The sequence below is a fragment of the Tachypleus tridentatus genome, chromosome 10, assembly GCF_004210375.1.
Source record: "Tachypleus tridentatus isolate NWPU-2018 chromosome 10, ASM421037v1, whole genome shotgun sequence".
NCBI lineage: Eukaryota > Metazoa > Arthropoda > Merostomata > Xiphosura > Limulidae > Tachypleus > Tachypleus tridentatus.
Genome location: NC_134834.1, coordinates 160,782,361 through 160,800,430, shown reverse-complemented (window position 1 = coordinate 160,800,430; position 18,070 = coordinate 160,782,361). Strand labels below are relative to the sequence as shown.

Here is an 18,070-nt window from a genome sequence, read left to right as displayed (position 1 = left end):
AGCAAAATCGCTCGTAAAAATTTACTTTAATGATATCCACATGACTAATGAAGACGGATATTCTGCTTTTCGAAAATACTCGAGTTATTGACTTTGTTATTTTACGTTATCCTTTTGCAAAAACTAGCGGGTCAAATGGATAACATACGAGGGCAACGAAAACAATGAACAACTGTTATCACTTACTGGATATAATCATGCGATTCTACGTGTACAGTACTAAGTAGGGTGTACGTTATTTCATTAACAACGTTCTTAACGAATTACCTTTCAGCCTACATAAGCAAATATTTTTTAAACCTGATTCATATCATCATTTCAACCTAAAAAACGCTGCGACTTATTAAGTTGGAGATTTCACTATCAACCATTGTGGTTCCACATGATGTAACAATGATATTTGAGAATGGTTAGCGGCCAGTTGCCACAATAACACTATCATTACAACAGATAAAAATAGCCCAAGAATAAGCGGCGACACGAAGCCGACCCTTTGTCACTGCTGTGGCAAGTCATTTTGGTCTTTTCGCTACCCTTCACTGCTTTGCGCCCAGGGCAGCTGCTCCACTCTGATTACAAGTCTGACAGTAGATATTTTTTGACTAGCTGTTTCCTTTGTAATTTATATCATTTCAAAATTATGGATAACTATATGCAGATAGGCTTTAGGTTTTTCGTGAAACTTCTAAAACAGTCAATAAGGTTCAAATTCAAAAGCAATTTTGTCTAGAAAAAACCAATAGCCATTATAAATTATTGTAGAGAAAATGTAAATGAAACATTTTACAATCTATTTCTCCATTAGAAGTTAAGATAATTTTGCAACACTAAACTACAGTGGGTTTTCTACTGATACCTCTTCTTATGTACGAGGATACCTTTATATACGGTATCAACATCAGAAGTGCCAACGGAAGTGAAATATTTAATTTGATTTATAAAAACGACCGACACCTTTATTTACAATTATGAGGAATATAATGTGAATAATCATTAAGCAATAACTTGTAATTACAAACAGGAACTTACTCCAAAAATGACTATACATGTGCTTCAGTGTCTTATGATACCATTTTTAGGAGTAATGATGCAAACAAAATAAAATTCATGCCAGAAAATTAGGTTTGAAAATATTTCAGGTCTCAGGGTTAATGGAATAACGGTAAAGACATGGTTGGGACTTCAATACCACACAGATATTTGAATAATGCCATCTAGGCTTAACCTACCCAACATTACAAAACATCTGTCTGGTTATTTAATTCAACTTTAAATTCTACCCGTTTTATCAACTTAGTGTTATTCCAATTTTATAACAGGAAATATTCCCTCCACGTTTTCTCCTCATACAGATTAATTTACTTTGCAATTTTCTACCGCACTTATGTGATTTGATCCTGAATTTAAAATTTCACTCATTTGGCCAGAATAAACTTAACCACAGATACAAGGAATTTTATAAAATCTCACATTTATAAACTTCTATCTTTTGTACTCAAGATACTTACAACGTGGAGAGAATGTATTACTACATTCTAATGTATTTTTTCATTATGTAACCTATTCTTGTAGATAAGCCTCGAACATACGGTAAACAAACGTAATATACTTTATATATTTCCCTCTCCCTTGTACAAGTCAACTTTCTTAGTTTATTGATACGTTTACGATACAATTTGTCAATACGTTCGGGTTTATATTTTTCATCTCTGTGTTGATGTTTCACGAAACTGCTTCCACATCAAAATCATAAATGCATATTTTAATGCTCTAAATACAAATGTGGAAAAGACGGATAGTTTTTGTGTCCATGGATGACACAATCTATTGTGTGGTGATAGTCCCGTTTTTAAAGTCCTAATGTCATTCCGTCACACTAAAGAAAGTCCCATCTACATACCATAACCACGCTATGGGTTTCCATTCAGATATGTTAAAAATACTCATTTCAAAATCGAGCATAAATAATTCGCATAAAAGAGGACACAGGTGAGACCACATTGCTAAGCATTTACTCTGTTTTTTTAAAAAACTATTTCCCACCTTAAAATATGCGTTTGACACCCATTCATGAGCAAGTTTTAAAATTTCATTACATCAAGCAGAGAAAATTTATTACTCTCCATAATTTATTTTCTAAACAATCCAGAGCTTGCCTCATTAACCGGAACACTCGTACACAGTAACACAATGTAAAAAGAAACTAATTTATCAATTAATTCTATATCTATCCACGAAATTTTGTTAATAAAATCAAACGAATTTCCTACTGTATCTTCACGAGTATCCGTTAAAAACGAACATTTTGGACAGTAAAAGTGTGATAAAAATAAAATAATGAACCTATAATGTCCCATTTACAAGAAAATTATTCGAAAACGAATCTTAAACAACAACAACAACAAACAAACAGTTTTTCGAATGGTCAATTTTTAGATCGATTTTCAATTATAAATTAGTGTATAAAATACTGAAAAGACATAACTTACCTTTCGATGAATTTGCAAAGAGAAATGGATCGATGTTATTTATTACATAAGGAAATACATACATAAGTAACAAAATCACATATATAAATCAGAATGGAGAATATTACATCACGATATTAAATAAACAATTTTATAAGACTAGTAAAACATTTTAAAATACCAATCTTATTTATTTATAAATCAATAGTTTCTGTTATATGCAACACCATGCAAGTAATCATTCAAGTTTTTTGTTGGTTGAAACGCACTGACAGGTCTTCTTTAATCTTTCTGCACAGTCACGATATCATGTTCTGCCAACAGAAGGTTCCTAACCCCTTGAAAGTTTCTCTGTACACAGCTCGTTCAGACTTTGCTCCCTCTTTATCGCAGAAATGAACTTCTATATCTGGTTGATTTGCATAAACTTAAAAAAAAAATCCACGATGTCATCCTTCTATAGAATTGTTAGCTTTTGACTACTTCTGTTGCACATCTTCATAGCAGTTACACATCTCAAGCTTAAATACAGGAGGCCGGTGTCGTTTTCTTCGATCAGGACGTCCAGTTCAAGTATTCTCAAAATGATCAACCACAGATTAAGTTTCGGGTGGGAAAATGTTTTCATCAATAAGAAAGTTGAATATCTCTGCCACGTGGTTTGTAAGAGCATGTGAATCTTTAAAGCGAAGCCTGCATCTGTGTAGTATCTTTGAGGCCATTTTTACTAATTTTACGATAAATACACTGAAATGGAAGAAAAAACAACAACAAAAAAGGTTCCATGATTAACTGCACGTGGAAATTCAATATGAATTGCATTTGTCATTACAAGTTCAAAGTATGTCAGCACATACGTTTAAGGCAACATATAAGGATTAAAGGCAGGTACTAACTCCTTTATCTCTCTAAAAAGTCTAATACACGGATCTTCATTTTTATTCGGTAACATTGTATAAATTAAATTGTATATAAAGTGTTTAAAAATTTGAAACAGTCTTAAATGTTCCATCAGGGTACAAGTGATCACAACTTGCGAGTAAGTGTAGGTTCATTTTTGTACAGAAAACCAATATTCGATCATCTGTTGCACCAGGGTCGTAACATTAAAAAAATGCTCTCCATTTCCAGTTTCAGTGCACTATTCTGGAAAAGCAATATATCTTAGATAACTTGGAGTAACTAACCCTTCATTTTGTTTCCCACGTAAATTACAAACAGTTACTTTTAAGCTGTCTTGTATATCAACTTGGCCGAGTCATAATGACGCGTGAGAAAATATAATATGGTGCATCACGTGGATTTTGTAAATCATTCTGTATGCTGTGCATTACACTCTTAACTTCAATACGACAACATCGCCAGAAAAGTTGTATTTACGACATTCTCGACCAACGTTATCGGCAACTGTTATCACATGACCTTTGCAGTATTTTTCAAACTGTTCAAATTTTCAATAAATGTTATCCTTTGTCTTTAAAAAATAATATCTGTTCAACTCTTACTTAGGTCTGTCTTTCTTACTTACATTTAACATTTTAGCGGAAATAGTTCGCAATAATTTTATAATAGTTTTTTTCTATACACTACATACACAACGCACGGTCTACAAGCACTACGCTGGACTGTTCGTATAAAGTGATTGATGGTCAGTGGAGGGTATTTTCAAAACACACTTTTCAGTATTATGCAAGTCTAACAGGTGAAAAAAACGGTACATCGTTAGATAATCAAAATATATATATACATCCAGTTTTAGAAAACTGTACGGATATACATAACACCCAAACACATCAATAAACACCAATCAATACAAAACTCCATACTCATTACAGCATACAAATAACCCCGACTCACATCATCCAAATTCATACACATTTATGCGAACTTACAAGCCATCTCCGATACTGTTGAATAATTCGCTGAATTATTTCGCAAAAAATTGGCAGAAAAAAAAAGGCTTACTATGTGAATTTGATTGTTACTGCATACATGACAACGATAGGCCTAAGCACCCTTCATCTGTTAATACGTACATTAGAAATGGGCACTTAATCAGGTCACCATGCAATATTAGTTTTAAGCTGCTGAGACAAGCATGAATAAGATATTTATGTAATATATTCTCGAGGAGCAAATAAAATAAATGAAGATGTGAATACACACATGGAACTATTCGCCACGTGCAGAAGCATTGCAACAACGAATAAATAGAAAATGTGCACAGTCATATGAGTATTGTTATCATTACGTGGATGTACACTGCCCTGATAGGGATCAGAATAATAAGTTCAGGATACTTTGATCCTCATGTAGTAATTATATGTATTCTCCAGAAATCAGTTACCATCTACCAGATGGAAGAAAAGGTCACTTAGAATCTGACCCTTCCAGGTCTTCAATACCTAAATCCCTATAAAATTATGATAGATCATCCAACAGTTATCAGCTCTAATGGCAAAACTAACAAATCAATTAAAACAATTTTCATTTCTAGTTACAGTAAAACTGTTTTAGTCATGGATTTCTTTTTCCTTTTGCGTTTAAATGGTGCGTCCAAGTGTCACACTGGCCAGTACATCAAAAACACAACCAACAGATCATCACTTGCTCAGTTGTCATGCGAGATCGAGGGCATTGACGTTAATGGATGTTATTGCTTGACCTTCATTGCGACCTTAGTTCCTTTTTACTGCTCTTAGAGAAATTCAAACAAAACGAACGTTATACAGTCAATGTGGTATGTGAAAGGCTGTAGTGCTAATTACGTAGTGAACACGTAATGCTTACAAGTATAAGCTTCTAAGAATTGTTTTTCGAACAAATATTTTCGAAGAATTGTTTTTCGAAGAATCTACTATATACGATATTGTCAACCACAGGACCAAAGAGAATTCAGTTTTGTTATTTTTAGATGCACGCAGCAAAGAATTTCTGCGCGTTGTAAATTAAACACATTCATGTATAACAAAATATAAAAAACAGATATAAAAGATAAATGTAGAATGTATAAAAAAATATCCTTATAGCTGTGTTCGAGTTTATACTGGCCAAACGTGCAGAAATTTAAAATATAGATCAATGAATACAAAAATAAGGTAGAAAAATACAAAGCAAATGAAATACTGTTAGCAGAACACACAACTGAAACATCAAAGAAAACTAACGAGATTAAAAAAAACAGACAGACAACTGTATCTTAAACAAGGAAGCTGGTCCAGGTCTAGAAATAATAGAGTACTGAAGAGTTGCCTTGCAACTCTGAGTAGATAAAGCCTCAATGGCATTATTGGTATTTAAATAACTGTAGATATACAAGACTCAACTATACCTTTAGTGTTATTCCTTAGAAATGGTGCCATCGGACACTGAACTGAGACATGTAGGTTTTTTTTTTGTTGTTTTTTTTTACGGGCAAGTTCCTTTTGTAATAACTCTTTATTGTGTAATGATTTTAACGTTTTATTCCTTTTAATTGTCAGTAAATGTTTTACAGAAATACCATTTTAAATCATTTACGACTTACAACAACAACAAAAGGTTTCGAACATTCTAATTAATTACTTTTTTCCACCCGCAATACGTCTCATAAACGCTAATTATAAAAATGGTAAAAATTCGTTCTTATTGTCTATCTTATTAAGCAATTAATTAAAAGATATTTTCATAAAAAAGGCTTCAAATTTAGTCACACATCAGTCTGATAAAGTTCAAGTGACATACCAATCTGACAAAGAAACAAAAGTATTGGATGTATTAACTTACATGTCTACAAATGATTTGGTTTGTTTTGAATTTCGCGCAAAGCTACACGATGACTATCTGCACTAGCCGTCCCTATTTAGCAATGTCAGACTACAGGGAAGGCAGCTAGTCATCACCACCCACCGCCAACTCTTGGGTTACTCTTTTAGAAACGAATAATGGGATCGATAGAAACTTTATAATGTTCCCACGGCTGAAGGGGCGAGCATGTTTGGTGTGACGAGGATTCGAACTCGCGAACATCGGATTACGAACCGAGTACCTTAACTACCTGGCCATGCCGGGCCTTTTTCTGTCGTAACGAGATATCAATAAGTTCAAAAATAATCTTTATCCATAAGCAAAAGGTTAAATTAGCAGATACAGTGTGGTCGAAATGGATATACATTATTCTTCAGTTTAAGTTCTTACAAGTAAGAGAAAACAAAAATGTGTGCAGGTTGATACAGACAGATTTGCACACAAATTATAAATGTTGTTTTTCGTTTTTGATGTTAAAAAATTAAAGCCAAACGCTGCAGAAAGTCTATCCATGCAAAGGTGCTTTAATAATTGTGCAACTAAAAATAATATAATAACAATATCGAATTTACATATGAAAATACGCACATAAACGCAACGTAGGTACAAGCAAGAATTTCGATTGAAATTCTCCCGATAAACAACCGGGTGTTAGGAAATTTCTGTACCCGTGCGTCCCCTTTGAGGAAGTGGTAGAAAGCAGACTTGACTTTGTAATTCCAACCTCCTTTAGTTTTATTATTATTACTGTTGTTGTATAGTTTAGTTTCTTTTACTTCTGGACTTCTTAGCTAGCCTAACAAACGGCCAATACTGGAGTTACGGTCTATCTAGACAGCGCAGACAATAGGCATTTTTAGGAATTAATTAACCGTACAGTTAGTCCCTCTCGATGTTTGTGTACAACAATGTTTAGGTTTACAGTAAAATACTTCAGCAATAAGATAACCGACTTGCATTTTATATAAAACACTTCGTGCAAAACAATAGTAACACAAGTATTATTGCGCAGGGACCAATAAATAATTAACTGTATTATTGTTAAACATAATTTACTTTTTACCGAACATAGCATAACTAAAACTAAGATGTTATTGTAGTTAGTAACCAATGCGACCATTGAAGTATAACTATTAATTAGTAATTAACATTTTGGTTTAGCTATTAATTAGTTAATCCTATTTTAGTAGTGGATCTGTTGCCCTGTTTTGGAGGCTAATTTTGGATGTTTACGCATGAAAAAGATGCACATTTGGCTAGTGTTAAACGCCAACTTAAATTCTTTTTGTCATTTTGGCTTTTTCTCAATTTATTTTGAAGACAAAGATCGAAAATTCGCAGTCTTACGGATTTGACTTTTATTTTTTCAAGACTTCTAATAATGAGGATTCTGGATAAATTACAATATCAGTGCTATAGAGTCGATTAAAAGTGAACATATTCAGTTTCCACGGCTGAATTTTGTTTCTGTCTACGTACATACATACATACAGCTAACTTTTGTGTTAACTAGCATACATGCAAGTACAGAATCTATTTAAAATTCGATGTCCAATTTTGTTCTTTCAAATGTAAATAAACTAATACAAGTACTGAATGAAAACTTGAAGTGATAAGGGAGCAAGTAAAATGGATTGATACATTAGTTGAGGATATATTATATCAACATGAGGAAGTCGGGTATATTAAGGTTCAAACTAGTTACACTGAATTTTCTCGTACCGGTTAATTTATTCGACGCGCGTATGTGTTGAAGGTTTCATGAAACTATTCAAGCGACCGTGCGCTTTTGGGGACCTCGCATTAGTGAGCTAAAAATAAAATTTAAAAAGTATTTAGTCACCAAATTACAGCCTCAATTCTAAATGTTTCCTAAAGTGTCTCTAAGCGAACAACCTACAGTACACTGTGGGAGGCCAATTGTGTGTGTGTGTGGTATTAACCCACAAAAAAACAACAAAACAAACATCATTATAAAGTACCATTTTTACTGCGTGCCATACAGTCACTGTACAATCCTTTCAACCCAATGCAAGACCACATATTACTGCACTTTAGAATGCAAGTTAGAAATAACAGTTTCCATGGTACATCGGCCACTAGACCTCCGTATAAATCTCACCCACCAACTCCGATTTTCATGGGATTTGAGTTTATATACGGCCTTAAAATTTGTAAATTAACTCATAAAAATTAACACTTTGTCGAAAAAAAACGCAGTTTATTTTTTATTTATTATTAACTGCAAGTTATAACATTATACCTAAAAAGGTGAATTATTAAAATGCATTTTGTATTTCGTTTTGTTTAGAAGTTATAAGAGCTTATAACTGAAGGTATGGCCCGGCATGGCCAAGGTGTTAAGGCGTGCGACTCGTAATCTGAGGGTCGCGGGTTCGCATCCCGGTTGCGCCAAACATGCTCGCCCTTTCAGCCGTGGGGGTGTTATAATATGACGGTCAATCCCACTATTCGTTGGTAAGAGAGTAGCCCAAGAGTTGGCGGTGGGCGGTGATGACTAGCTGCCTTCCCTCTAGTCTTACACTGCTAAATTAGGGACGGCTAGCACAGATAGCCCTCGAGTAGCTTTGTGCTAAATTCAAAAACAAACAAACAAACAATAACTGAAGGTAAAAACGATTATAATGTCTACCGTACTATAAAGTTTGAAGACGGCTTTAATGAGCAATTAAAATTAATCACAAGTAACATTTGTACAACATTTTGACAAACGTTTTCATCCCTAGCTTCTCGAAACATTCTACATTTGTTATTTGTAATAGTTTCTTTCATAGTTGTGCAAACTAATAATATTAGTTTTACCGCTAATTTTTCGTATTCCAATTTACCACGTTACCCTTGGTACTGAATTTGATTACATGGAATTCCCTTTTATAAGATAAAGTAGAGTCTACCATACTATACATGCTATAACAGTACCGACAGGACCTTAATTCAATACCAGGGCTAATTCACAGGCATACTGTGGCACTAGTGTTTGAGACTTATTCATAGTATCACCTGCTTGAACAGTACTTATATAGTTGTGAACCGGAGTAAGTTGGCGTATTGTAATTTATATGTTTCAGTCACTAAACATGGTTTATGAGTTTTGTTAATACCAAATTATTAATTCATATTAACACCAAACTGTTTCATGGTCTCAGCAGATAGCCCAATGTGGCTTTGCTATAAGAAAAACACTCAAACACACACCCTAACTGCTTGTTCTTTTCATTTGAACTTTTTCATTATTATAAGCAAGTTCAATGCGGCTCTTAAACTGCCTCGGGCTACTAAAATAGAAGTACAACGAAAAGCCTTCATGATTTACATACGGATATTCTGTCAATTTGTGTGAAAAGCAAGGTGTGGTTGCGACAGATTGGCGCCTATCAGCTTCTTGAGAAACACTAAACCAGACTACTAGAATATATTGAATTTGCAAAACAGACCGATTTGTAGTTAGAAATTTCAACAATTGTTAAAAAAACAACAATTACATTAAACAACTATATATCAAAGAAATCGAAATTACAACAGCATAACTGAAAACCAGCGCAAGTCTAACTGAAATTACACCTTTTGCTGTTTAATATATACGTGCTTGTCGATTTCTGTTTGAAGTTAAGCATAAACTACACGATGGACTATCTGTGCTCTGCCCACCACGGGTACGTAAACCCGACTTTTAACGTTGTAAGTCTGCATACATAACGCTATGCCACGGAGTTGGGGATCTATTTCTGATAACAACTTGAAATAAATCGACGTTCAATCTATTTTCCTAACTCAATAACTAATAATAATAATAATTTCTATTAATTCCATCGTTTGTAAAACAAAACTTATTTATTAATAACGGTTCGGTAACTACATAGTTTACATTATTCTTACACGCGCAAGTTTTCCTGTTGTAGATGTAAAAAACATGGATTTTTTTTCATAAAAATCTTCCCATATGTAAACATCCAACTGGCATTATCCTGCATACTTTTAGGGTGGTAACTTCGTTCTTCAGCGTGCTACAAGAGTATAAATTGTCCAATTGGCGCATTTTTTAAACCTTACTTACCCTCCCACTTTTGTTATAAATCAAACATCAGTAACTTTTATGACCTATTTGTTGTGTCGCTCATCGACACTACTGTCGCTTTTTAGCTCTCTCTCAATAGCCGCTTTTCATAATGTTTAACTTGGAACAGCTAGAAATATATCATTCCTCACTGATACAACAAAATGTGTCATTCAAATAGAAAAAGGGGTACATGTATTACGTACAGTTTTTCATTTGTCCTGCTCCCACACCAATATTGCAATACAGTTTTAAATACTATTTATTATATTATAACTATAATGTTTGTTCGTAAAATTCTCACGCAAACATACAAAAGACTGTCTGCAAAAAAGCTGTCCCTCATTTTGAGCTTTTATACTAAAAGAAGGCAACTGTAGTTAGTCAACAAACATCTACCACTAATAAACACTTGGGCTACTCTAGCCAAACAGTGGAATTTGACCGTCACTTCTACAACTCATCCATGGATTCAAATTTGCGACAACAAAATGCGAATCAGGAATCCTCAGATTCATAATGCATGCATACATAATAACCACTGGGTTATGCCCGGTCCCTTAACAATAATATTTACCATATTTAATTCATTAGTGCAGAAAAAAAACAACTAAAAACTATTTTTCCAGTCTAGAGTCTCAACGAAAGTTCCCGGTGAGAAAGCGGTAAGTCTTTAGATTTACAACGCCAAAATCATGGATTAGATTCTCTTCAGTGGACACAGCAGATAGCCCTAGAGTCGCACAAATCACCTTGAAGAGCTGTGGTTTGTCGACCCCTTCCCATACGAATATCTTGGTAAAAACTGTTTATATCAAAGAAATAACTTTGTGTTGCCATCGCATGTAGATGTGGATTTAAGATCAGACTGTTAACATGAATCTGTCTGTAAAATATTAAAACATCGATATAATGACAAATATAGAGTTTTATACATCATCATCCGGGAAAATTATTAATAATATTCCATTACTGGAAATAATAATCTCCCAACCAGGTCATGCACAATGCATATTAGACAGACGTCATTGCTTTCCTTAACAAGGTCAGGGTAATTGAAAAACCTATTAGTTTGCACTGGGGTCCATTTACTACCTTCCATACAAATTGCAATAAAATAGTACAATTAAACTATACTGGATAAAAAAAAATATACGACTCTCCATGCCATGAGTTTGAACACGTGCATTTTATTGAATAAAATTTTTTTTAATCAACTTTGAAAAAAATATATAATTAGCCTTTGTGAAAATACCAAAGTATAATTTATAACACAATGTAAGAACTACAACTTCACAAATATGTATGCAGTAAAAAAATGTAAAAAACTAGGACAAAAGAATCCATCAAAAAACACAAAACGAAACTATGAATGCCATCTTACAAAGATCGAAGTGAACACTTGACGAATGTTCATTATAAAACGTTATTGGATTTTTAGAAGGGTGCAGGGGAAGCAGCACAAACTACACCAATAAACAATGAAACAAGCAGTTGTCAAATTTTTTAAATTAAACTGTTTATAAAAGATGCTTATTCAAGAAACAAATATAATTATTAATTACAAATTATTGACACTAATTTCTAATTTTGGCTCGATTTTGCTAGTTTATGCACGTTTAAGTACAAAGAATAAATATTTCTAGTTTGTAAAGCAAATAGCTGATCCTGTGAAAATACAATACTGCATTCCAATGTCTACATATAACATATAAACAATACATTAAAAATAAATTTTCAGTAAAAATGAATTCACAACTTCATACATGTTTGAGAATTTATCAACTCTTAATTTATGTGTGTGTGTGTGTGTGTGTGTGTGACAAAATTGGAGCACATTTTCACAGCAGATGTATTAGTTTTCACTCTCTCGTTTGCTAACATATACATACTATATATAAGCCTATAAAGCATGCAGTAAATGAATGCTTGAAACTTTATACATAAATGACAAGTGACGTTAGAGAAGAAACGGAAAACTAAGACCTGTCGCTAAAAATAGCTAATTATATACATCCAGATGTAGTGGTGAATCCATCAGAGTTCAGTATGGTTGTTTTGGCATATCTAGGGAAGCCGAGCGTCATATACACGAAGGATCGTCACAAATCTATTCGTGCTTTTTTCCTGTACACCAAGTACTTGAGAAAAAGCAGTCTTTACAGGGTATTTGGTCATTTTTAATATTAAGATATAATTTAAGTTCCCTACAAAAAAACAATAGTGTTTAACGCAAGATTAATAAGTAGATTTCAAAAATTAAAAAAACAACAACAGTTACAATGTTAAGCCAAAGATTCTGACCTTTTAACATAAATAACTACAAAAAAAGTTATGTCATGCAAGATATCAGCTATTTAATCTTACAATAAGCATAACCTATTGTGCTTATTGTAACAGTTAAACACTTTAATCTGCTGGAGAGAACACTGGACATCCCAAATAAATACTTAACGACAGAATCAACTGGAGATAAAGAAATGTACAAATATATTTACTTTAACTTCTAACACATAAATTGGTATCAAAATAAAGATGAGATGTCCTCCTTTCCTTCATAAGGTTTAACCAAAAAATAAAAGAACTCTTACCAGAAAAAACTTTGGGATCAAAATTTTTGCTGATCATACAAATGCACATTAAAAAAATAATTCTCATATATGGCCTTAAGGCAAATAATCTACAAAAATACCTCAAAATACAGTACAAGTGTACAAGGTTCAGTTAATCTTAAAGATGGAGAGGCAAAAACCATATAGTTGACCAAATAATGAATGCACCACATCATTCTCTTAAAAAATTATTACATTTGTTTGTTACCAAATGATTCTGAGGGACCCTAAAGTTTGTACCTTGCCTTGGACCATGCAATGGCTAAGAGCACTTCTGATAACATCATCGACATGTGTGAAAAAGAAGTTACTGACTGAGAATAACAGTAATTTTTTTCTTTAGAACTACCAATATGAACCTCAGGCATTTTAAACACACATTTCAAAATATTTTTATGGACAAAATTGCTTGGATGTCCATTACAGTACTTCATGGGTGAAACATTTTCTAATAAATACAAATTACAATTTTTTTGGAAAAAAAAAAGTAATATTACAATAAATTCCATTAAGTACTGCTGGGTTTCCTATGTATTTTAAATGTAAAATGAGATTTCACTTTATCTTTTTGTCAACTGATTGAATATTCATTTGGAAAAAATGCAATACTTCTCAATATGGTGAAATATGTAGACCCTACTAGTTGTAACAACATACAAAATGCAATACTAGTCAATATGGTGAAATATGTAGACCCTACTAGTTGTAACAACATACAAAATGCAATACTAGTCAATATGGTGAAATATGTAGACCCTACTAGTTGTAACAACATACAAAATGCAATACTTCTCAATATGGTGAAATATGTAGACCCTACTAGTTGTAACAACATACAAAATGCAATACTACTCAATATTGTGAAATATTAGACCATACTAGTTGTAACAACATACAAAATGCAATACTACTCAATATGGTGAAATATGTAGACCCTACTTGTTGTAACAACATACAAAAAAGTTAATACTGAAACACCATTCTTTTAAATATTCAACACGTGTTACACACACACACACACACACACACACACACATATATATATATATATATATATTTCTATTGAAAGTAGCACAAATGACCTTAAAAGAACTAAAATGAAATTTGTAATTTGTTTTGTTACATACACAAGCATTTCAAGATGGCCACCTGTACAAATTTTCTCTGCTCATTGTCAGCCAACATGTTCAGTTTTTATACAATTCTGTTATGGGCCACACAAGTAACTGAACTGTCCAAGTTTACTTAGGCATGTATATAAACAAGCTACACATAACCATCCAGTACAACAGATTGCAAAGCATTACAGCTTAAGCCACATGCTATTTTAAATATTTACCTCTCTCTCAAAAACAACAGCAATAAACTTCCAAGTAAACAAAAACCAAAGTTCTTAGAGACTTGGCTAAAGTATTTAGTTATAGAATTTAAATTTAAAACAGTCAAAATTACATGACCAAGCTGCTTATACATCCATGATAATGCACTTCTATAATAAAAAAAATATAAGTACATTAAACAATTAATCTTCCCTATAAGAAACAAAACAAAAAACATGCATATTCAACAATTAATCTTCCCTCTTAAGGAGTTAGAGGAAGGTAAATAATTAACATGAAGACAAAATAAATATCACTGACAAAAACTGTAAAGAAAAATGATGCACATACCACTTAACCATACAATTAATTCCAAATGTTTTCACTTAAACCAAAAATTAATTTTGGCAAAAGAACAAGTCCAAACATCAGCTACAGAAGCTAAAACTATTACTCCTAATCTTAAAATTTGTACTTCACTCTGTTTACTCAATAAAATAGGACATTCCAGAAGAAAACTGTCCAAACCTTGAAAAGTTTCTAGCTCCTAAATTATAATTTTTGTGCAGAGACCCCAGAACTGTTTTTGTCATGCTCAAAATCTTCAAGCCCTTTAGGGTTTTTTCATCACTCTTAATATCCCCCCCCCCCTCACAAAACTAATTCTCTTCTCATGCTAGGTACAGGTACTTTTAAAATTATTATATCCTTAATACATAATTTTACATTTCTCAACATTGATATATTCCCACTTTAGTACAGCCACTGACAGTGATTTTGAAAAGACACTTCCTAAATCAACAACTCTTACTAGTATCTCAGTATCATCAGCTTTCCAAGTGACAAAAATTAAACAGCAAAAAACTTGCAATAAATTTCTGAAGGACCTTACTAGTTCCATTTTACTGATCACTAACTACTTCTTGTCTTTCATTACTTAACATGTTTTTTCTTATCCATTTCTTACTATTTTTATCAATTACAAAAACATCACTTACAAATTAATAATTTTATGACACCTTATGGCTCTGCAAAAAATAAAAATACATATCGGTAGAAGATGTCATTATTTAAAAATGTTAAAGACCTATTAAAAAAGAAAAAAAAGAACCCAGCAAAACATAAAATAAAATATAAATCTGTGCTAAGAATCAGTATTTAAATGACAATTTTCCAAATGACTCCTGACTATTTCAACATCTTGCTCACTAAAGAAATAAAACTTAATACATCTACAATCTTGCTGATTCTTTCATGAACATTTATGTTTAAAAGAAGATTGTGTTAATTATCATTTAACCTTCAGAAACTTTTCTTGTGCTAAGAGACTTTTGAAAAATAACAATTATGGCCCCAACTATCTTTTCACTAAACTTCATCAAAATTTGTGAATACATCTCGGACTTCAACGACTTATTCTCCATATTTTTTTAGCATTTATAAGACTGCTTGTTAAAAAAACACACCAAAAAAAACAGGAAAATCTTTTCATACTACACATTTAAATTACAATTATTTATGTATACTAATCTTACAAATTGTCAGAGAAATTAAAGAGAATAAAAAAGAAGAAAGATTCAGTTTCAGGAAATGGAAAATATTATTTGTATGTGTAAATATTTGGTGTAATATTTGAAAATATAAATACTCTTTAAGAGAGGAAAAGAAAAAAATTTTCTTTTTTTTAAACACAATGTGTTGCAAGTTTCACAAGAGCATGATTTACCATGAGTACATTTAATATCAAAAACGTTATTGTGAACTTTATACTAATTACTTTCCTACAATACACTCAAAATAGTTTATTTCTATCATTTTTATTAATTCTGTTTTTGTTACTTTCTAGTTAATAAAGTTGATCTTATTATTACAGTATTATGAAATCTTTGGTATCCCTATAATAATTTATTCTGTACATATAACAATTAGCTATAATGTATACTTGGCATTGATTTTTGTGGAATGAACAATAAAAGGAAATTGTGATGTTTCAAACCTGCTTATCAAATGCTTAAATTTTGATCTGATGGAGCTGACTTAAAAAACTTGAATGTAAGAAAAGGACACTAATAAAAAATATAGGAACTTTTGTAATACACAGTAGTTAATTAGAAAAAAAATTTTCAATTGTGAGATAATTTATTGGATAAAGTGGTCTGTGCCATTACTAGTGGTATTAATTATTTAAAAGATTTGTTGGTAAAATTTGAAAACAGATCAGGTCCCAATTTTTTATTTGGATAGTTGTTTATGAACTTGACAATCTAAAGACTAATATGATCAATCAGCTGCATGTAATTATACATGTTATAAAGTGTTCTATAGCATTTTGTGATGAATAAACTTGAACAGACCACATCCCCATTTCCTCAGTCATTTTGAATAACCTAACACAGAAATTCAACATGCATTCATATTTTGTCACACTCAAATTTCAAATTGTTTACATAACTTTTTCAGTATTAAGATCTTGATGAAATTATTTGAGTTACCAATTCAAACAACAGTTAAATGAAATTTATGATAAAAATGTGAAGATTAATAATCAACTTCATGGATACAGCTTGAACCTACGCATTATGAAACTACTAATATTAAGTGAATAATCTTAACAATAACATCACACAATATGTAAAAATAAATATGTATTACGAGCTTCAACCGAAAAAGGTTTTCATTGAATTTTTTTTATTGTTTTGTACGAATACGTGCTCTTGTTGTTACCATATTTTTCCAAAGAAAAACATTAAGCAAATACATAATTATTTCAAATTGTAGTAAAATTAAGTGTTTGTGTTAGTACTAATAACAGAAGTACTACTAAATGTTAATAATAGTACTTACTTACATGTAGACACACAAATTCATGGTTGTTTGTTAAAACTAAAAAGCATAATTTGCAAATAATAAATACACAACTCAAATTCATGTATCATAGAAACACCACGTAGCATTGAACTTAATAATGACTCGTAAATATTGTTGCATGAAGATTTCACATGTTAAAATTATTGTTTATTTCAATTTTCACACAAAACATACCGTCTTTTGACTTAACTCTTAAGATTAGTAACTGTATAGTTACTTTATCAATAATTTAATTTCAAATAAATTAATTGCCTCTAAACGTTTAAACAAAATAATCTTTATTAATCTTACCTTCATTATGCCCATCCACAACTTTAACAAATTTGTAAATTATACCAAAAAGACTGCAAAAGAAAATAATGCCTACGACCTTTATCTTATTATCCATTCTTCTCACGCTACGATCCGAAATACCAAGCATCTACTGTTTATTAATAAAACCCCTTCAAAACCATGTGAACAAACCATGCGTTGCTGTTAGTTTCGTAGTAATAATAACGAGAAATGAAGACAGTTTTGACATATTATTAATAATACTTTTTACGCATTGCAAACCATTCCTTTAGCGTTTTATTCAATTTTAATTCTTGTATTATTATAACATACGAAATATAAACAAATTATTATTACACTTTGTAGGTGTCACTACCAACAAGATGCGAAAGCAAATTACAATGAAATGTATTATTTCTAACAAAAATGATTTAATCTACTATTCTCAGAATAGTTGTTGCAGAAAAAGTTTTCAAAAAGGTTGCTTTTGAAGCGAATAATTCAATTTTACCATCTTCAGCTTCGATGTAATATTAGTGACAAAAGACTACTCGTAGAACATATACGCAGACACCTTAAAGTCTACAAAGAGGTACACTACTGGCCAAAATCTTAAGGCCAATGAACATAAAGAACGCCCCCCAGTGGCTCAGCGGCATGTCTGTGGAC

At 31.9% G+C, this 18,070-nt stretch overlaps 1 protein-coding gene across 9 annotated transcripts in view; it reads right to left on the bottom strand.

Annotated features, from left to right (window-relative positions):
* Positions 1–17,707, bottom strand: part of LOC143230780 (uncharacterized) — a 62,204-nt gene extending 44,497 nt beyond the window's left edge. For 5 of the 9 annotated variants that reach the window (XM_076464906.1, XM_076464907.1, XM_076464909.1 and 2 more), the window contains exon 1: positions 17,420–17,707. In XM_076464906.1, coding sequence (XP_076321021.1) covers positions 17,420–17,549 — 130 coding nt within the window. In that variant the 5' untranslated portion in view covers positions 17,550–17,707. Of the gene's footprint in view, positions 1–2,489; positions 3,216–4,969; positions 5,204–17,419 lie in introns of those variants that run through there. The other 4 variants (XM_076464910.1, XM_076464915.1, XM_076464917.1 and 1 more) reach the window with 2 other exon arrangements.
* Positions 17,708–18,070: the final 363 nt, after the last annotated feature.